Source organism: Pagrus pagrus (genome assembly GCF_965226575.1).
Source record: "Pagrus pagrus genome assembly, chromosome: 15".
In the NCBI taxonomy this organism is placed as follows: domain Eukaryota; kingdom Metazoa; phylum Chordata; class Actinopteri; order Spariformes; family Sparidae; genus Pagrus; species Pagrus pagrus.
Genome location: NC_140199.1, coordinates 20,321,522 through 20,344,051, shown reverse-complemented (window position 1 = coordinate 20,344,051; position 22,530 = coordinate 20,321,522). Strand labels below are relative to the sequence as shown.

Sequence of the window (22,530 nt, the reverse complement as noted above, 5' to 3'; positions counted from 1 at the left end):
GCAGCGGCAGTAAAACCAAATATAACTGTGCAGCGTTATGAGGAAATCGGCAGCAGTACCTGCCTCCCTAATTTCCGCTGAATTCTCCCACACTCATGAATTGACACGAGTGTGCTTAAGCCCTTAGACGGGGCTGAGAGCTGTTCAAGAGTGATGGGTTGCTCAGTGCTTTGTAAAGTCATTACTCAGCAGAATAAAACGCCTGCGACTGACGGTGCTCTGTACACACGGCATGGATGCCGACTTTGCTGTGTTAATAATGTTTCTGTGTTGACAGCGAGTGGTTCAAGTCTGGTACACAGTTGTAAGAGGGGAATACACAAATAACATCGCCTGATCTCTCTCTCCTTCTCTTATTTTCACTAGCGGGAACAACGTACATATTTGGGCGAGATGGTGGACTGATCACATACACGTGGCCGCCGAATGACCGTCCCAGCACGAGGGCAGACCGGCTAGCCATTGGCTTCAGCACACACCTGAAGGATGCTGTCCTGGTGAGGGTGGATAGCTCCTCTGGTCTCGGAGACTTCTTGAAGCTACACATCGTAAGTCAAGAACCTGTTTCTTAACATGCTTTCAAGTGCAGTTGACCAAAGAATGCACATACCTGTACATACAGTATTTTAGGATAAAGCTCTTCAAACATCAGTGTCTCAATCAGCTTCTTACCACACAGTTTCATATTTCTTTCTTTTTTTCACACTTTTCACACTTTTGACACTAATTTGATGTGGGTGGGCCTCAGTTCAAAAAAGCAGATGTCACTTACTCTCACAACGTTTGAATCGGTTGACAGTTGGTGGGTTGTTTGACTACTGTCAATCAGATTTGAAGCCATATACACATAGTCCTCATCAAGCAAATTAACTGATTTGTTCAGTGTTGAACTCTAAAAAGATATTTTTAGAACTTTGTTGCCTATTTATTAAGTAATATTTAACATTATGAAGAAATACTTTAGATTCAAAGGCAGTATTTGCAGGAGCTTTAAAGGTCCCACATTGTAGAAAATTAGATTTAAGTAGTATCAAAAGTATCAAGATGCTCAATCCAGAAGAGAAAAGCACACAGAAAATGTGTCTCAAAACGAGTCTTCAAATCTTCTATTAGTTTGTGATGTCATAACTATACAGTCACCTACTCAGGCCTGTGAGAGATGACCAATCAGAGGAGATAGGTACAAACAGGGGCAGCAAATCACCAGTGTAAATGCTAACTGTTGCTGCCGTTAGCTAGTAAGCTCAGTTTGCCATGCAGCTAGTGGTCCAGACTGTAAGCTGGGATCACTGGGCGAGTATCTGTGTTTAAATCACTAGCAGGGGCACTTTGGCCAAGGATGGATGGGGCTAGCTGGTTAGCATGTTAACTTCAGTAGGTATCTCTACAACAAAATACACATCATAACATCACAACTGTTATTTCTTCACATTCTGTAGATTTTTCTTTTACTTATTTTTGAACATTTTTAACTAGACAGAGGGTATGAGAAAAATCGAAGATCAGTGCATGAAAACATTTTCTATTTGCTCTTCAAAATAACAGTATGAACCTGAAAATGAGTATGGGGCCCTTAATGGTGATGACCATGACGACAAAAGAAATAAACCATGATTTGATGTGCAACTCCTCTAGTCTGTATGTTACGGCTGCTGTGTATGTGCAGTAAGTACTGATGGAAATGGCACCATAATCAGAATCTGTTCCATACAGTGCATCTCTGACCTGGACATAATTCTGCTGGCAACCGCATGACCTTCCTCTCACTCGCACCCACTTACTGACAATAACACTCATTAGTGAGGGAAGCGAGGGTGCTGTTCGGGCAGCAGCAGAGTGGAACAAAGCGGAAATATGATTTTACCTTTTATAAATAATCTGCTGTAGTCACATATGAAAAACATGGTTAATTATTAGTTGAAGCATAAACATGTAGGTAGGTGTCTGTGTAAGCATCCTGATGTGACTTTGTGGCCTTTTGTCAGCTAAAAGTTTAGAGAAGCTGCTAAAGAATTCATTAACATGACATGAAAGACCGTATTTCTTCAATTAAGATAGTCCAAAACCAACGAAAAATAGGTTATGTTGATTTGAGGCTACATGTGCATCCACAGAAAGGATCTGAAACATGATGTCCTGTTAAATTACTTTTATAAAATGTCAAACTAAGTGGCAATAAGCTTGTATAGATTTTCTCTTTTAGGTCAGCAGCTAAGCTTATTGCAGGTTTAACTATCCTCATGTATTATATATATTATATGCATTTCACATCCAACTATAGAAAATGTGTCAAATGTGTCAATTATTTATTCTAAGCATCGATACACTTGTGGTAAGTGTATTAATGTCATGGGTAAGCATGTATCCAGAGCAGCTGAAAAAACGTTTGCACGCACATGACAACACTGATGCTGGTCAGGAGCATACAGAAACATTACACACACAAATACAGTACACGCACACACGGGAAAGCTACAGACCAGCACGCAGAATATGAAATTGGTCCTGAAGTTTGCCTCAACCCCAGCTGCCCACACACTGAGATTCACACATACAGTAAGCGTGTAGTGACATAAGCAGGCCTGTCCTGAGGACACATAGCAAACCATGATGTTGTTCTTATGAGACACCTCCGTACTCGCTCTGCGCGGAATTGCTTTTTTGCCACGTTTTTTTTCTCCCTGAGCCTCAGGGTCGAGTGATTTTCAGCCCCTAGTTTTAATCCAGGAGTAACGGGGTAATTTAAACGGATACAACCTTTTTCACGCAGCACCATTCATCACCAAATGCCACGCAGGGACGCAAACAAGATGTTCAAAAGAACATAAATTGGAATGCGGGTGTTAAAGGACAGACACGTTCACTCAGATTTGCAAATGCTCCACTACTACCGTCGGCAGCATTCTGGGCTCCTGTCCACCTGCACCAAACACCTGAACGGGGATAAAACAAGCGAGATTTCCTTTATACGCTATTTTCATGTGAGTGATGAAAAATGCCTTCTCCAACGATTTGCATAGACAGGCCTCCTTTTTAAATTAAATGGCACAACAGGGCTTTGCCAGGTAGCTCATTGCGATGCAGTGCTGAATTAATATACATACAAATTTGCTCACTTGCTTGTACATCACGCACGCTTGCAAACTTTTTTCTGAACATTGCACACACTTTTGCAATTCATTTAAATGTCATGTAGTTCGTTCCCATCCGGTCCCCCGTGACCGGATTTGAAGGTGAATTCCTCCAAGTTCTCTGGTTTACAGCAGGTGCACTGCACATGTACTACTAGCAGGCTGTAGCAAGAGAACACCTTGAAGGATGCCGTTCATATCGTAGAGGAAACTTTTAGGTTCACCGTGGACTAGTGATGAACATTAGAGGTTAGAGCTGCACAGACAGGGGGAAGCGCGGGAGTCTCACATGCTTTAACAAGGCAGAGAGGTCACGCGGCTTACAGCAGATGCATGCGTAGCCTTGTTGATGAAATGTGAAGCATTCCATTGACATTTTACAAGGAGAAAATGTTGATAAGGCATGTTCTTACAGCAGGGGCAGTGGGTTGTGAGAATCCCCTCTCCTCTCGCATCAGCAGTCACTCTGAATGCCTCCTCTTATTTATTTATTTCTGCACATTAATCTGGGGGGCTTTGTGAAATGTTGCATTTCATTGGAAAATGAGAGAAGCGTGAGAGAAAAGGAGTTTTAAGGAGAGAGAGAGAAGAGGGATGAACGGGGGCACGGAGGTCTCGCTCTTGGTTTTTGTGTGTGTTATTTAAGATGAGCAACAAGGCTGTTAAATGCACTGATAAGAAACACTGGAAGTGTATTACAAGATGTGTATGCTTTGCCAAATATTACACAATCCTGATTCCAAGAAAAGTTTGGACTCATGAATAAAACAGGATGCGATAATTTGCTAATCCTTCTTGACACAAAACACAAAATTAAAAACAGTACACAGACAATCTGTTTCGTTTACCTTGTTTATTTTTGTAAACGTGCTTATTCTAGATTTGATAGCAGCAACACCTTACAAACAAGTTGAGACAGGGGCAATAAAAGACTGGGAAAGTGGTGGAATACCAAAAAAAAACCCCACCTGTTCGGAGCATTAAACAGGTAAACAACAGACATGTTAATTTGGAACAGGTGGCTGTATCATGATATGAAAGGCTCAGTTGTTCACAAGCAAGGATGGGTGAGGTTCACCACTTTGTGAAACACATGACTGTATAAAGGACAGTGTTGGGGGTCACGTGCTACAAAAGTAACACATTACCATCGTTTACTACTTTAAGCAGTAACAGAGTTATATTACGTTAATGGAAACCATAAGAACTGAAAAATGATTCACTCTGATTTGCCGGCAAGGTTAAGCAAAAGAGACTTAAAAAAAGTGGTGACTCCCTGTCTTTGAGGGACATAATTTAGTTTAGTTTGGAAGGCCACTCGGTTCTGGTTGGACAAAGTGCAGTTTTTGCTGTGAGGGGGGTCTTTTTCGGTTGTTTTCTAAATGCAACTGGACACAAAACATCAGAAAAACAGTGGTAAACAATAAGTTTTGAATGATATTAATAGGTTTTATAGTCAGCAGAGACCAGGTTAATCTGAGTCTATAGCCAATATAACCCTCTACCATTGTATGATGACCAACCATCCTTTAGCAGTTCTTTTGGTGAAAGTGAAAAGTGGTCTACTCATTACTCTGCACACACAGGGTTTGCTGTTCTTAGTAAATGCAGTTTTTTGTAAATGATTGTACTCTGTTTTTTTTATTTACATTTTACACGGCGTCCAAACTTTTCTGGAATCTGTGTTGTAAATGAATAGTGTGTTCAGAAAACATAAAATGGTGGCTGGCAAACTCGTCGTTATGTTTGAAGAGAGTTTCAATAAAGTAGAATTGATTGTAATGTTTAATCGTCATGGGGGATATTTTTTCTAAGCTCTGTACCGCAGCCAGCCATGGAAGAATGGCAGAAAATGAAATCACAATATATTATGAAACTGGAATGCTTATGATACAAACCCTCTCTAGATATGTGATTCACGCTTCTGTCTTCACCTCATTAATTACACTGGAAAAGACGTGTTTTACAGCACTTCATTAAACGCAACGAGCTGTGCAAAAAGTGATGCGTTTCTTGTGCAAGAATAGCAGCAAACAGCCAGTCACCTGTAAAAAGCTTACCTGGTTGAACTGTACCTTTAGTGGCTCACACTGATTTATTATGACATTGTATCGTTAGTTAGTTTTCTAACCTTGGCGAAATGGTTTTGTTTTCTGTGGTACAATAAGAAGAAGCATCAGATAAGAGTGACAGACTGTTGATTACCTTCATAAAATATGCATAAACCAGTTTTTTGAACATTCCGAGATGCACACTTTCCAAACAACGTATTATGCGGCTGATTCCCAACGGTATTCCCCTCATTCCTTTCAGTTACCTCAGCTCTGAGCAGAAATGTCTTAGTAGGAGTGTATCTTTCGGCTGTATGAGATGGGATTAGACCAGATTTCAGTATTTACCCCCCTCCTTCTCCATCCTCTACATCCCTCACCCCCCCTAATCTCCTGCTCCCATTTCATGATGACAGGAAACCCAGCGGGGCTTGAAGGACGCCATCTCAGCTCACACTCTCAAGAGGGAATTTTTCTGAGTAATATGTGGAGACTATGATTTAAATGCACCTCAAAGGAATTGTGATCCTTCCCCCGCCTCCCCCTTTCTATCGCAGATAAAGACAATGACTGTGAAGTCGGTGAACCGTCAAATGTACGACAATCACTTTCCTCAGGCTCATTACTGTGGCGCACATGGAAGGAGGACTGGATTCATAATAATGCCTCCGTCGCTTCTCCAATTATGATGATTCTCCACAATCCCTTTTGGTTTTGCAAAGGTGAGGCATATTCATGAGGCTACTTGGACAAGTTTCCCATGTGGATGTAAGACATGCCTCTACGTGATAGTGTGCCCTGGCAAAATATCTAAGTAATCTATATAGAATTAATTGCACTGTAGCTGAAAGTCAAATCCATGGAAATGTTCGCAGTGACATTATGCAAAACGGGGAATTATGGATGTAATGATCCCTGTTCTCTGCAGCCCGGTAATCCACGCAGAAGAAGAATTGGAAGTTTATAGGATGTGCGTGTGCGGTACCTTCTCTGTAAAACATGCTAATACGCCTCAGCATGCAATGTCTGTATAATTTCACAACAGAATATTAACGGAGAGGTAGATCTTTACTTTGATGCTGTTATCGTATTTTATCCCCCACAAAGGAAGTATCTTTTTTTTTTCCTGCGCAAACAAGGGCGGCTGTCTGTTATTGGAAATCCATCTGTACATTTTTAGGAAGCCATTTACTCAGTGAAATAGAGGCTTCGCAGTTGTTTTCCTCCGTTTTTGTTGTCAATGAGCAGCGGTGACAGTGACTATCAGAGGCTCTCCTCAGTCTCAAGCAGGGCCCCCAGGGGCCCACTGAGCTTGTTTTGTGCTGGTACTCAATCTCTGTGTGGGGGTTGGGGACTATTCCAAGCACTTTCTTCTTTCCCTTCTTCTAATTGCATGCATCCCTTTAAAAAAACAAGCAATGAAGGCACTCTGGCTAAGACAGCGACACTGTGAAGTTAATATATTCCATAGAGCAGAGGGGATGGTGGAGAAATAATGACTTCTCTGGTGGAGCATCGCTCCCCTCGGTACTCCTTTAGCTGACTACCAGAAAGGGGGTTCTTCTTCTGATGGAAGACACCTTTAATTGCAGTTTCAACTCCTGCTCTCTACCCTATTAATCATGTAAAATGGCTTGAGAAGAGAGACTACCAGACCCTCTGTCTGAGTATCTCCATTTCCAACTAAGAAAATGTCAACTTTTATGTGTTTTCGCAGTTCACCTTACCGTTGGAGTTACGATTATGCACAATCGCGTGCTTCATTAAGTGATAACTGTACAGTGTGATTTGATGCTACATGGGAGATGGTTACCTGGGAGAGGTGCTGCAGGTCTCAGGAGAGGACCGATGTCACGCTATCCCCCATACTCCTATTAAAACACCTGCCCTGGGAAGGGATCTTATTCTCATCCACTACTCCTGTTAAGGTCTCAGCCCCAGTAATTACCTCTCGTGCTCGCTCTGCACACAGACATAGAACAGACCTGCATGCAATACCCCCAGGATTCACTGGTATACAGCTTTGCTGTGCTGCTTGCTTGGTCAGGGCACATCAATCAGTTGTTAGCAGATCTGTAGAGCAACTGGCAGATGATTTATACTTGTTGAAATGCAAAATGTTTATATCTGCTATAAATGGAAAATGGAAATGCAGTGATTGGTGTTAACCTCTGCGTGGGCACAGATTAAGTGTTTAATTACATCTTCAGTTAAACATTTGAGTATGTTTTTTATTTGGCGGATTTATTTTTGTGTTTAAGCAGTTGTCATCTCAGACTTTAGAAAATGCATTTTGGTTCCACGTTACTTTATCAGCTGTTGCTATGGTAACAATCCCAGTATAGGGCTAGTGTGTTTTTTTTTTAGTGCCATGGTGATGATATGCATTTTAAGCAAAAGAAAAGAGAGCATCTGAAAATTGTTTTATCCCGTCTCTCTTGAATTTTCTCAAAACTCAAACCTACATGTGAAACTGATTGTTTGAGGCTGGTTGCTGCCTCTATGATGCATTAACACAATGGCAAACATATCTAAACTTAAAAGGGGCGCTATGTAGCTTCAGACGAGAAATTCAAACTTTAGTATTTAAAATATTAACGAGGTAATACAAGCTCAGAAATATTTGTTTGCTTTAATTGAGTAAATTGAGTGACAAGCTGTTCTCAGAGGGAAATAAAGTCACCAGAACACTGTTTGAAACAAGAAAGGTGGCAGGGTCCGCCACTCCATTTTCTAAAATAGATGTAATCCAAAGGACTCAAACATAGCTTCATTTTTTAAACTCTCGTGTTTTAAAAAATGACAATAAATTTACCTTGTAAACTTGAATATATAAACAAAGTAAAACAGTATGAAATTGTGTGACGTCGTTTAAGGTCAGTTTGTTTATTCAGTTTATTCAGTCATGAAAACAAAGACTGTTGTTATCTTGTTAATTCAATTTGTTAAAATAATCAATCAATGAAGATCTTTCTTTTCTGATTAAAATTTCTTCCCCAAAACTACACAGTGCACCTTTAGGAATTGACATTAAACTTGCATGCAAATCCAAAAAGAGCTGAGCTGAAGTATTGTGGTGTTGAAGAAACAGTGTCCAAACACAGATTTGTTCCCCATGACATTATTCATCATTGAACCGTCACACTCTAATGAACAGAGGGTAGGAGTAAACACATCCATCTCACAAGTGATTTGACTTTCCATGCTTTGTGCTGACACAAGTCACTCTTACTTCTGGAGTTTCCCCTCCCGGCTCACTGGGACGATAACTTAAGACAGCCGGAGCAGCCAACCTTCTCCACTTTCGTCAAAAGGTCTAAAATCAACAGAGCGTGTAATTTGAGGATCATCAGGAGAATGACATGGATGGGAAGGTGCCCGAGTGTATTTTTTTCTTTATTTTTCCTCTGAACACTTTCATTTTCTAGTTTTACTCATTTATAAAGACTATTAAAGGAAAACGTGACCCATCTTTGTTCTGTACACTCCTTTAGAGGGAACACCAGTAATCACGGCTGCATTTGTGTCAACGACGCATATTAACAAACCTCCACGCTCTCGCCAGTTCCGCCACATTTAAATTCACAACCAGATGCCATTTCCCTCTTTTCCCTCATTTCACAGAGTGTCAGCGAAACCAGAACTGCCATTTGCAAGTCAGTGTGTTTGGCAGTTTGCTCTGCAGTGTGTGGCAAAGCTAGGCTAATGGCACTGTAATGGTGAGTTAATAGCTGACCGTGATTAGAAGATAGCAGTGAAAGGAACGGATGGGGGGAGCGTCACTGACCTCATTTAGTCCTTCTGTGTTGATTCAGTCAGGGAGGCAGCAATGAGACACAATAATAGCTACTCCTTTAACATATGCTCCTCGTTTGGTTAACAGAGAGGATTTTAGCTTGTTTAAGTGGCGATGAATAGTAGTAATAGTATCATAATTGCACTTGTAAATGTAGCATTGATTTTAAGTCAGCATTGACTGATTGTTGCAAAAAGCCCACATGCATGTGAGAGGGAATGGCCTCTCTCTTTTAGTCATAGACAGGGCAGCCACTCGGCTCGGATGATGTACCTGACCTCAAAGAATCAAATCTCATCATCTCCATATTGAGAAGGGACAGCGCTAGAATCACCATTACTCATCTTTCAATTCCAATCATTTCTCAATTTGTTCAAGCTCTTTGCCACTACAAAGCCAAGTGGTCCATGAAGAGGAATGAGTGTGTGTTTGTGTGTGTGAGAGAGCGAGAGAGGGCGAGAGAGGGAGGATGATGTGTGCGTATGTGTATTTGAGAGGGCAGGACAATAATGTGTCTTCACTTTTATTAGTGTAACAAATCACAGTGAGTACAGCTTGTCATTCTCAAAGCTGTACATCAATACATTACGGGCTTGCCTCATACAGAGCAATATTGCCATGGCTAACATGGGGTAAATTTGATTTCATTGTCAATGTTACACTGTCGGGCATGTTCGCTTTTTCACGGGGTGAGAAGGTTAAGAGCATTGACATTCTATTTGTTATTACAGTTCAAAGGATGAATTGAGTTTGTATTAGCTCAGCCTATATTCTGCTTGGACGTGTTCCTATAAATAAGTCAAAGTATTTTACCCGTTCCACCATTCACATTTTAAGCTTTTTAAATCGTACTTGGTCCTAATTTTTAAAAATATTAAAAGTCAAATCTCAGCGTGTTTATGCATGTGCAGACATGAATGAGTAACAGAGAGTGGGTTTGTGTGCATTTGGGACTGGAGCGGCGCAGCATGGAGTCACCATAGTTGTTGACTTTTGACACAGCTGCCCCAGCCTTCAGGCTGGGATAAAAATAGTCTCACTTTTTCTCGCTCCATTGCAGAGAGCCGAAGTACAGCGTCCCCCAACTGACACACATGGAGCACATTTTCTCTAGAATCAGTACAATCTCTGTACAATGTCATATTTTGTCAATATTTCTCAAATTGAAACTGATCAAAACCAACATGCACTGAACGACATCGCAACAACCAGGTGCTCGTACAGGTTTGTACAAAACAATGACATAAGAAGGCCAACATTTACAGGAGGGATGTAACATCAGAGAGTGTCTCTCTCTCTGTTGACAGAGCATAAAAAAGTATTGAAAAAAGTATGAAATGCTAAAATGGGTCGCCAATTATACTTGGGTCCGCCCAAGTAAAGTGTATGTGTGGGAAACACTGTTATACATTTAATAGATTATCTGTACTAGGATAAAGTCTAGGTTTAAGGTGCGACTCGGTGTGCCATGTTGGCAACCACTGGCCAAGACTATGCATGTTAGTTACTTCATGTCTTCTTTCAAATCATGAAGTAATACACAGATTTTGACAGTCTAGTCATTTGCCATCACCAGCTCTGGAGCGATGAGAGAAGTTAATGTAAGACAGTAAACATCAGCTAGACTCCCATCCTTCTTTGTGTAATTTCAGATGAACACAACACTGAGTGTGCAGAAGTTGCGTCAGTTGTTTCAGTGCTAATGTTACCAAGCTAGCTTCCACTTTCGGAGTGGAAGCATTTGGGCCTGGCTTGCTAGCTTCCATTTTTCTGAGTAAAATACAAACTTAAAGGTGCAATATGCAAGAATTGGCCACCTTTCAAACAAGGGGCGTCATATCACCACGGTAACAACTAACTACTGCTAACTGTAGCTGCCGTTAGCTAGCTAGCCCAGTTAGCTGTGCTGCTAGTAAGCCGGACTAGGAGCTTGGGCACCAGGACAAGCCCGGGTTTGCTGGCTAGCATGCTAACTTCAGTAGATTTTTCTGCAACACAATAAAATCAAATATCATGACATCAACACTGTTATTTATTCACTGTTATTCATTTAACATAAGTTAATTTATTCTTACATTTTTTAGGTTTTCAACAAAAAATCTTACATATTGCACCTTTAAGTTAGAATCCAAAGCAACACAGGCTGTCGGTGAACAGCTGCTGTGGAAAACACCCACGCAGAGGCTCAAAGCTAAAGCGTTGCCTCCATAAATATATCCCAAAAATGGTTTTATCTTCTTGAAAAATCGAGAAATATTGCAGCAGGATCATAAATCAGAAAGTGAGACCTCAAATTCCAGTTTGACTTTGACACTGAAGAAAAGTTTCCTGAAAAAAAGAAACATCATTAAAGATTTGCAACAAGCAAGTACAAACATGTTTGTTTGCACTTTAACAACCTTTCACACGTACACTGTATGTCAAGTCAAGCTGGTGTTTACAGGGGTCGAGCAGAGAGCAAAGTCACTTTGGACCTGGCCAGGTCGGAAATTACTTACACAATTACTAACACATATCCTTGGCAAAAAGGAATCTTCCAAGGTGCATCGCAGCTAATTATTTCGTAATTGTTGTCGGTGCCCTGTTGTTGATGCCATCCACAGTGCTGTGTGTGGGGCCGCATGAAATATTAAACACGGCTCGCCTCGTTCTGGTCAACTTAATTACCTTTTCCACTGCTGCACTGCTCTCGTCTCCAGCCCCTTGTGCCTTCCATCGAAGCCTGTTTAAAATATAATACACATACAAGCATGCTGTTTTTAATTATGTGCTGCTGCGGAAACATTTTGTAGCGTGCCACAGTGGGCGAATTGGTGTACCCTGTTGGTGGTCTAGCTCAGTTAACTTAACTTCCTGATTTATTTATCATCCTTTTTTTTCTCTTTCACTTTCCTTTAGTTGTATTTCACTGATGAGAGTCTATTGCTCTTTGCGCATGCCAGCAACAGGAAAACAATGCTCTATTGTTACAGTCTGCTTTCACCTCAAAAAAACCACACAGACTCATAAAACATTAAGAGTGAATGAGCAGCAGGAAGCTACAGATTGAGATGCAAGACGTATCGTATGGACGTATAGAAATGGGCACAGCTGAAACCAATCTGGACTGGAGTTGGCGGTGAGCTGGGGAACTGTATCCGCTTTTAAAATGTCTCCAGGCTTCGGGGAGAGCAACCACATTGTCAGCAGAAACGCTCACCCTCTTCTTGTCCCCTCTTTATGAATAATGGATTTAGTGACCCTGCCTATATCCTACATAGCTTCTAGTCAATATTACTCAGGTCCAGCTGAGGAACACAGATATTTTAACTCCAATTATACACAGAGCAGCACTTGACATTCAAGTTAGATATTGCAAGACTCCTGTGTATTTTCTTCATCGTTATGCTCTTAGGGCAGACTGTTTGGCCACCGTCTTGTCTCACAGCTATAAGAGACTTGCATTGCAGCCAAGCACTCTAACAGAGCCCCTGGTCATAGATAGCTTATTCAACAGCCTCATCAAAGGAGTAGACAATGTGTTTGCGTGTGTGCATGAAAATATTCCTCTGCCTCCTTTCTGTAATGAGAACTGTGCAGTGAAGGCCAGCAGTGCTGCAAACAGTCCATGACGTGTCAGCAGCCTACATGTGCAGCACACCTCATACAGGGAGATCAAACAGACAGGCACATGTTGTTCCTTTGTCCTCTCCTATCCCTCAGGTGAGCACATGAGGTGAGAAGAGCACCCCTCATATCTGTGGCCTCATTCTGCTCAGTTTATTAACCATGCAGGGAAAAGAGATGTTTGACTTTTGTTTATGTTGCAGTAAATGTTGCGCCATAGATGAGGTGTTAAACTTTATGGCTCATTCTCCGGGTCTTCGAAGTAGTTGGTATGAGGGATGGTTTGGTTTGATTTTCCCCAGAAGGGCGAAGCAAACACCTTGACAACAGTAATTAAAAGTGCATGTGAGGCCTAATTCATTTTCTTGTCTTCGTCTCCTCCCTTCACTTGGCCTAATAAATCAGTTATGCTTGAAGTATCTGCTTCTCCTTAACTCTTTAATTCGCCTGTGCATTTCGCGAAATAGCCTTGTGTCTGACAAGGAGCTGCTATAAAAGATGTTGAAAATTGTTGTGGGAATTCTCTGTCTCTGCTGGATCCAGACTGAGCTTAACACTCGAAGTCAAAGCTTTAATCTGCCTCCGCCACTGAAGCATTATAACGTCTGATCAAGTATAAAGCCAAAACATCTACAGAGGATACTGTATAGCTGAGGGATGCTGTAGCATTTCCAGGTACTGCATATTGTAAACTCCACTTTGGATGGCTTAAAGATATAATATGTAACATTTCTGCACAAAAATGTCTAAATTGCGTTGTGTATTTACGTTATTCCAAATGTTTACAACAATGTTCAAACCCAGAAAAATCTCAAGGTTCTCACGGTAAAGGTGCGTTGAGGCCTGTACAGAGAAAGTCGGAGAGTGAGGAAGTGGCGTGACGAAACCTAAGTGAATAAAACCTAAAAACATGACCTTGTGCTGCATCAGGTAGATAGATTGTCATCGTCAAGGACTCCTATGATCCTATGTTTCTTCTACAGTATAATCAAACTACGTATTTGTTTTGATTGCGCGACGCCTAGCGACAGTAGTGGCATTCTGCGCGTTAAGTCTCTGGGGGAAATTCAGAATGTAAGCAATGAAGGGCAGTCCAACCTTTTTGAAATGAAACATGTTTAAATGTTACAGACCAATAAGGTAAAATCCCGTAGGCTGGACATGTCATCTGGGTGCTCTCTTGTTTCCCCACGTCTCAAAAAAGGCACCTTTGCAATCAATACCGTGTCCCTCAATGCCCACTTTTTCACCGGTGTATTCATTTTTGAGGCAATTACAGGCCAGAAAGCTGCTGTTATTTATATGAAAATGTAACTGCTATTGAGCGCCAGTGTCGCACACCGCCCTCCTTTAGTCAATAGCAACACAAATCGATGGTCAGCCAGTCAGCTAGTCTAGTGTGTGTTTTTTAATCCATAAACATCCACTCCATAAACTCGCAAACCTTGGTCATGGTGGCCATTATTATGGTATTTCCAAGCTGGAAGTAATTGTATAATCATTACCACTTCATGAAATCTTAATAGATGCTGTAGATTAGAGACAAAGTAATGGCATGAGCCAGGAACTTGCGACTCCATCAGCAGTAAAACAGATGGTAGGGAAAAGTTTTTGTGTCTGTCCAGACATTTTTATTGTTTGCAGTCCATTACATCTGTGGATGTTTGTTTGGTTTTATAATTTTGGCGTCAGCCGGGTATCAAAATTTCAGACAAGACATAACAATATATGTGTAAATAATTACCACAGATTGCAATCTGTATGGTAAAAATTTAAACTACAATTAAAACTAGAATGACACTCAATAGAGTGCTTACCACTGCCAAGGCAGTCCCCTTTTATTCAAGCAAACCCAATCAAATATGAAACTAAAATATGTATCAGTCATATCACCCATAACTACTAAACCATGATGTAAGCACACCCTATCTTAAAATGTTAAAGGGGACGTGTTATGCTTTTTCCTTGGTTTCCTTTCCTTCAGTGTGTTACATACATTACTATGCATGTGAAAGGTCCTGAAGTCAAAAAGGCCCAAAGTCCATGCCAATGGGAGCTCCCCTCTCCCACGGAAAACACTGCTCCTGAAACACCTCATCCGTAGTCCCGACACTCAGGCGTGTGTGAGCTGACCAATCAGGGCAGACTGGGTATTCGGGAGGCGGGCCTTAAAGAGACGGGAAATTTGTATGAGAATATGGATGTGCTTTTTGAGCATGATGGCATTTAAACTTATTCTAGTACTAACCCAAAATAAAATGATGAACCTGATAATGAACATAATAGGTCTCCTTTAAAGAAATTGAGAAAATGTTCAGGATCCGTCCCTTTATCCCTACCAAAAGTTAGTGGGGTCTATTCTCTGCCGAGACCCATTCTCTTTCTGAGTTTTGTGGAAATCTATTCATTAGTTTTTGTGCCGGCAAACCAACAAACAAACGGACATGGGTAAAAACATAACCTCTTTGGCGGAGATAGAAATTTAAGTTAAGTTGTGAAAGTAAATGGCAGCAGTAGTGATAGTATAGGCATCACAGTTGCAGACTTGATCATCCTACGTCTTGTAAAACATGCAAGAATCAACCATTTAAGCCACCCAACTGCATAAATGAACAGTAATTGCATATGTCAAAGGAGGAGGGCTGACATTTAGTCATAGGTGGAACGTGACAGACAGGCTTGATAACTCTAAACCCCACAGGGGACTTCCTAGCTCATCGTGGGAAGAGGAAAAGGCAGTGGCGGGAGGAGCGAATCAGCAGTGAACTACTCACCCACCAGGCTTTATCAGCCTGTCGTATTATTTCACCACAAAGAACCACAGAGGGCTTATCTCACGCCCATCTCCCTGATAAGGTTTGCCACCACAAACAAAAATAAAAGACAAAAAGGAGGGCGTGAGAGAACAAAATGACACAGCAGAGCAGTGCACCCTCAATATGTTGGCCTTTTATTACCTTTCCCTGCAAGATGACTGATAAAAGCCCAAAGACAATGAACGAAGGAAAGACAGAAGATAAGTTGGAAGAAAGTGAAAGGATAAAACTGAGAAGATAAAGAGTAAGGACCCAAACATTTCATTAAAGGAAAAGCCTGGTGTTGGCACAAGGGGATGAAGAGGATAAAATGAAATGAGGGAGGTGGTGGGATTAAGTCTGGAAAGAGACACGAGGATACATGCACACTACTTGTGTATGCTGTGTCTGTGTTTACTGTGTACTGGGAAAACAACTGACAGGTTGTCAGGTACAGCCTGGTCTTCAGAACCTCTGTGACCATTTGTTGCTGCCTTTGTGGCCCTCACACACTCAGATATACACTGGTATTTATATGTATGAGTGTGTGTGTCCTCCTCACTGTTGGAAGTTATTCAGTATGTGTGACGAAGGAGATAGCAAGGCATGAATGCAGGATCTAAGTCCGTGCAGACAGCCGCCGTGGGGGGTGAGGCGTGTTACAGGTCCAGTCACACGACTTTTTTCACCGGTCTTTAGTCAAATGGGCTGAGTTACAGTCCACAGCGAGAGTGACAAAAAGACTAGAAAAGAAGTGCTTGGGAACAGCGTGTTATACCTGCTTCGCCTCGCCTCCCTCAGCTCTGTGCTCCACTAGGCGGAGTTGCAGGCCAGCTTGGGCACAGAGGTCCAGACAGTTCTAATGCACAGCATTTATCATCATGGCAGAAGTGCTCGCCACCCTGGCCCAATCACTCCCCCCGTTATAAACCACAACTCCTGGAGAACGCTGAGTCAGGTGCGGCCTGAGATCGGATCTGTACAGTAGCATATGGCGTTGCATTTCATTGGCCCAATTTTTATGGCACATTGTTGGCCCATTTGAAACTGTAGTATAGGAGACACAAACAATATGGAAAGACTTAACTACACCTTACTGCCCAGTGTCATTTATTATACCATGTTTTCCAATCCGATAATGGGTACTTGTTTAAGTTTTAGACAGACGATGACTACAGTTACAGGACAGACCTTCAGTAAAGCCTCACAAGTCTATAAGGCTTTTTGCAGGAAGCCATTTCAGTCCCCATGAAATCTTGATTTATTTGTGGTGTTTCTGTTGAGGATGGTGTGCAGCTCTCACGCTGCCAGCGCTGAGGACCATGAATTTTCAGTGGACACCTAGAAATCAGAGTTATAGTTGGCTGTGAAGGACAGATCCCATGACAGGGTGTGGAGCGAACACGTGTGTGTGTGTGCATGTGCGCGCGTGTGTGTGTGTGTGTCCTTGTGCACTAGTGAGTGTGAATTGTTCAATAAACTCATCACAGGCCTCATAAAGAAAGCTGACATTTACAGCAAAGCGCAAAGGTCAAGGAGTGGGGCTTGATGTGATCATGATGGAGGAAAGGCTGTTTTTACCCCAGCCACCTCGAGAAATTAATAGAAGTGTGGGAGAGAGGGGAAAAACAGGACGGGCGGAATGAAAACAGCAGAAAAATAAGCAGCGGTGTAAGAAGATTAGCCAGATGAAATGACACTTTAGGAGTAAAGATTAGCTTGATGCATTCAGTCCAGGTTGAATACGGATCTGTATCACTTAGACTGATGATTTATGATGCTTCCAAACAGTAGCTGATAGGGCCAATGTGGACAGACAGTCAGATAATGTAGATCTAATTAAAACTCCCAGACTGGGACCGGACCGTATGTCTCTGCCGACCCACACACAACGGGCACAGCCATGTCCTCATTAGCACCAACAATGTCACCGGGCCTGGCTAACACGAAAGCCTTAAAATGTGATAGAGAGCAGAAAGTGCCCTCGCTCTGTGTGTATCCTGGTGCTTTGAAACCATCCTGATTTTTAAAACCAAGGCTCCACTGCTAACGTGAGCAGCGTCTAGAGACAAAGTTAATGAAGACAGTGGAGGGGAGGGAGCCATTGGGCTTCAGTCTTTGAAAGAGCCCCTGTTCTGTGTTTGGGGACTGAAAGTGTTGCCAGATTGGCAGCCGAACCTTATGGGCTCCTCATACCTTTGATGAAAAGCTGAAACTGGTGAGGAAGAGCTGACAGGCCTGCTCCCTTTGGCCAAATTCTGTCTTTTTCCCTGCGTCTCTGTTGTCTGACTTTGTCAGATCTGAATTTTTTTTGTGTTTGTGTGCGTGTGTGTGTGCGAGGAATGACAGAGAAAGAGAGTAAAAGAGCAAACTGTGCGTGTCTATGCGCCTGCTCCTGTGTGTGTTCTGGGTGAGCAATCATCTGATGAACTGCCTTGCCACGGCCGAGGGTTGTGCACGCCCCAGCCAGTGAGATTCTGTTGATGTTGTGTTGGTTAACAATGCTCTCCCCCAGCACCACAACTCACAGAGCAGCAGTAAGAGGTTGGCAGACCCTAATGGAAACGTCATCTTCCAGATAAAAGATGGCCCGGCTTTGATGAGAGGGGGAGTTATGGGAGGTGTATAATAAAAGAACCATTTCCAATCGGTTCCGAAGCCAATTTAAGAGCGCTGAATGAAGACAGACGCTGTCATAGACAAACGGAAAAGCCGACAGTCACTCATAGCGGTTCTCCCGTTTGTCAGGCTGAGGGACCTTTCAATGCAGTGCTCCATACTCCTGCCTTGAATAGGACAGGCCATAACTCAAACCCAAAGCTTGATCTGGGCATCAAAAGTCCAGTGTGCACTTTCATTATTGTTCCTCTAAGTTTTCAGTCAAACGCAGCTGTGATGCTGCACTCATGCTGTGAATGTTTTCTGACTGATGTCGTGCTCATAGAAAGTAATGTCTGTTTTTCAAACCCAGGTGGTGCCACTTACTGTGAGAGCAACTGCTTGAAAAAGTGAGCAGTGTTTACTTTTCAGGTCCAGGTCCTGTTCCTTGGTTTACAGTTATTTTCACTGTCAATTAAAGAAACATTATGTAACTTTTTTACCTTAAAATAACAGCTTCAACACCATGTTGATGGTACAGTGTCTTGTAATAGGGTGAATCGTGTCTCTGTTGTTTCTGCAGTATGTAACTTCAGTGAGAGGGTAGGATCACAGTGTTACATACATGTTTACTTCAACATACAAGTTTTCAACACATCATTTTATTACATAATGAGTTTTGTTTGAAGTTAGCACCTACATTACGTCTGACAAACTGTTACACACCTGGGATTTGTATTTACGACAGTGGTGTTGGGGGCGCCAAACACACAAAATGCCAATTTCTACATAACGTTGCTTTAATCTGAGATTTTTTTTTTTTTTGATTATCAAGACCCAAGATGACGTCCTCAAATGTCTTGATTTGTCCACAGCCCAAAGATATTCAGATTGCGTCATAGAGGAGTAAAGAAACCAGAAAATATTCACATTTAAGAAGCTGGAATTTTCACATTTTTTCTTAAAAAGAAACGACTCAAACCAATGAATGAATGAACTTGTGAATTAATCTGATGCAGCTATAGTTCATTGTGTTTTCATCACGGCCAAAAAGCAATCCTTCAGTGCTTTTGACACAGCAGTTCGTAACACTTGATCCTGCACCAAATACCAAATGGTTCCACCAAAACCTGACTCAGTGCTGGCAGAAACAGCTCTGTAGTGGTGTTTGTAGTGGCCTGAATGCTGTTTTTAACCACAGAATGAGAGGCAATGAAACTAGAATACAGGAAACAATGCGTGCCATGGGTGTTGTTAAGTTTTGTATTTATTGCCCCCACATGTGATTATATAATTCCTCAATGCTCAAACTTGGGCTTGGAAAACGTGGGTTGTTTGTTGAATATCAGGCCCAGCACCAACACCAGCACCATTAAAAAAAAAGGGCTACCTGATAGCTGCTCTAATCTCAACCTATCCCATTCCTCCTTTTGTCACTATCTCAGACCACAGGGAGCCACAGGAGGCGTCGTGATATCAATTCAAGGTATTCTCTGTCACATCTCCCCAGTATGATAATGGGTGATATCCAACACAAACCAGAGAAATGATTATTGTAATGAAAGGCGTATAAACAAGCATAATGCCTATTTTCCATGTGCCCAATATAATCCTATTTATTGATATAAGCGCTATGATCTGTGTAATATGCAAGCATGTTTACGAAGCAGTTACTTTTCATATTCTGTTGTTCATATACCTTGTCTTCACTCTGTGATGCTGTGAAGGTGCTTATGCTCCGTATACATTTGCATATTTATTGCCTGAAGCCTCTGCATAAATGATATTCCCTCAAGTGTGCAAGATGGACAGGGAGCGCTCGCGAACACGCCTCCTTTGATGGCTGCGAATTGAGTTTGGAAGTTTTTCGCTAAAAGAGATTCATGGCACTGTCAAATCAGCCGTTTTATTGTGAAAGGATTAAAAGGTGTTCACTAGGTGGCTTGTTTGGTTTGTTGCTGTCGTTTTCGTGGGAAAAGCATATCATGTTTTTGCTTTGCTCAGGTAAATGCAGAGGAGGATTTAACACCCATCATGTCCATTGTGTTAGAACAAACAGCACTCAGGTGGCGGCTCAATCTTCCAGTGAATTTTGAAATTGTCAGTCTTAGTATGCACTCTCGTTCTTTCAATTTGTCTGCCTTCTGAATTCCCCAAACATCTCAAAGATGACATTCTCCATCACAGACGGGTCCCTTTTCCAAAAAAGAATTGACAGTAACTTCCCTTTTATCTCGTGTTCTGATCTTTATTTCACGTATTTATGGAATCCGTTTGATAGTTATTATCATCCTGTCAAGCAGACTGAGGACTTTGTCAGAGAGAGCCAGGCGAAGCAGGAGGACAGGCGATCATGCTGCAGCGAGGCAGCCATCTTACGAAAGAGCTTTATCATTTCAAAGGCTAAAATGTGTAAGAGTCACAACAAAGACAGTACGTAGCCATTTTCGTCAGCCTTCCCCCCGTTGCTTGTCTCTCTCTTTTCAGATACTCCACCGGAACATACAGCATAACCGAGTCGCAACTTTCTGTCTCTTCCCCTTCCCGTCTACAGTATCTGTCTTTATCTCTCTCTGGAACTATTAGAAGATTAATCAGGCTGTCTTGGCTCTTCTCAGACGCACTCTGCTGATGGTGCTCTTCCACAGGAGAAGCTGGTGGGTGGGTGGCAGCCATTAGAACATGGTAGCACTTTGATCTGCTGGGCGGATTTACAAAATTGCACTTCTAGCTCCTTGTCGAAGGGTGAAGGAGTAGAAATGTGAGAGAGAGAGAGCTGTTAGGTGATGTTTTTCTCACTCGGCTTCAATGCAGAATGTGGCTGCAAAGTTTCTTGTGTTGTGGGCTTTTGTTGAAGGAACTTTTGTGCAGAGACAAATAATTGTGGGACTTTTTAAAGTCCAAGTACCAAGTCAGTTTTCCTGCAGTGGTCCATGTCTGTCCTTCATCTTTTTTCATGAATCTTTAAGCAGCTTCCTCTGTGGGGCGCAAATAATATAACTGACTCCTACATGCCCTCCACATCGTCAGTGTAATGACTACAAAGCAATATATCTGCTCTAACCGCCCCGCCTAACACACACACACCTTGCTCTGTCAACTCAGCTTAATTAGCAGCACATAACGACCTGAAGTGAATTATTGTTTTTAATTACACAATTTTACCACCTCTACAAATAAGATCTGTGTTTATACACTGGATGAGGGACAGTCAGCAAGGAATCAGTTACCGTCAATTTTTCCCCTCCAAGCCGAAGTGAGGATGAATCAACGTGCGGCGGCTGAATAGAGAAAATTAAATCCGATTTCCATTACCATGATAAAGTGATTATATCACATCAGAGAAAGCCCCATAGCTAAGTATGGAAATCTGAGCACATGCATGTGCAGGCCTGCTTTCAGCAGCCATTGATAGCGACACATTCCTCTGTGAAAATCCACTGCGCCACACACATGCTTACCTCCTTCGACCCTTTCTCATATGCACACACTCGCAAATACATGCCCAGATACACACAGAGACATAAAGAGTGAATTGAGCCATCGCATGGATTAATGCTTGGTAGAGTGGGCTTGGATTTGCTCTTGCCATAACGAGGCTCCGGCGCTTCCCCTCTACTTGGATATCCGGGCTTCATGGCCACGTTACACCTGGATGGCTCTGCTAATGGAAGCATTTTATTACACTCGCATGCAGGAGGCCTGGCACGACCGTCCCTTTTTATTATTAATATACCCCTGTTTCCAGATTCCCTGCTCATTTTAGCCCTGTGACCCCGCCATCAGGGCAGCGCACCAACTCCCCTGCACACACACACACACACACACACACACACACATACACACACACACACACAGACACTGACAAACTCTTCTGCATGCTTGAATATGTGCTCGGTAGGACATTTACATGTGCACAAACTGTCACTAGTGATGCAGAAGCATTCAGTATTGTTCCTAGCCGCCCATGCTTTGCTGTCATTTCCACAGACAGCAATGTAACCCTGTTGATATCCATAGGTTTAAATGTCAAATCAATGTAATAACCATCAGGAAGTGTAAGTTATGATCGGAGGCTGACTGGTATCATATTTATATCAATTACTCAGATGAGAAAAACAACGTATACATGGAGGCGATGGAAGCTCTGTTCCCAACACTGAAAGCACCTCCGCTGAAACACTGATTTGCTCGACAATTTCCAATGCACCAAATGAATGGAATGTAATTGTGCCTCATTCCCGCTGAATAGAAGAGGCCTTTTGTCAGTACAATGCAGTGAATTGGAAATCTCTCATATGTACTTTGTGATTCGAATCGGCATCCTTGAAGCCCATGTTTTCACGGCGAAAACAGATCATTCCCTAATAGCTTCTGGCAAAACAGCCCATTGCTTTGACTAGCGTTGAGAAACAATCCCTGCCTGTACGGTAAATATTGTAGGGGCCATTCAGGCAAATGCAATATCACAGAGGAGGGCAACAAAGGAAGTATTTATTTGAAGAATTGATGCAGTAAGATATTGGAACACAACAGCTTTGGCTGTGTGTTCG

The 22,530-nt window shown here is 42.1% G+C and overlaps 1 protein-coding gene across 22 annotated transcripts in view; it reads left to right on the top strand.

Moving 5' to 3' along the window:
- Positions 1–22,530, top strand: part of LOC311271084 (neurexin-1a) — a 273,006-nt gene that overhangs the window by 178,932 nt on the left and 71,544 nt on the right. For all 22 annotated transcript variants that reach the window (XM_084376499.1, XM_084376496.1, XM_084376495.1 and 19 more), the window contains one exon: positions 367–548. In XM_084376499.1, the coding sequence (XP_084232625.1) occupies positions 367–548 (182 nt within the window). The remainder of the gene's footprint in view (positions 1–366; positions 549–22,530) is intronic.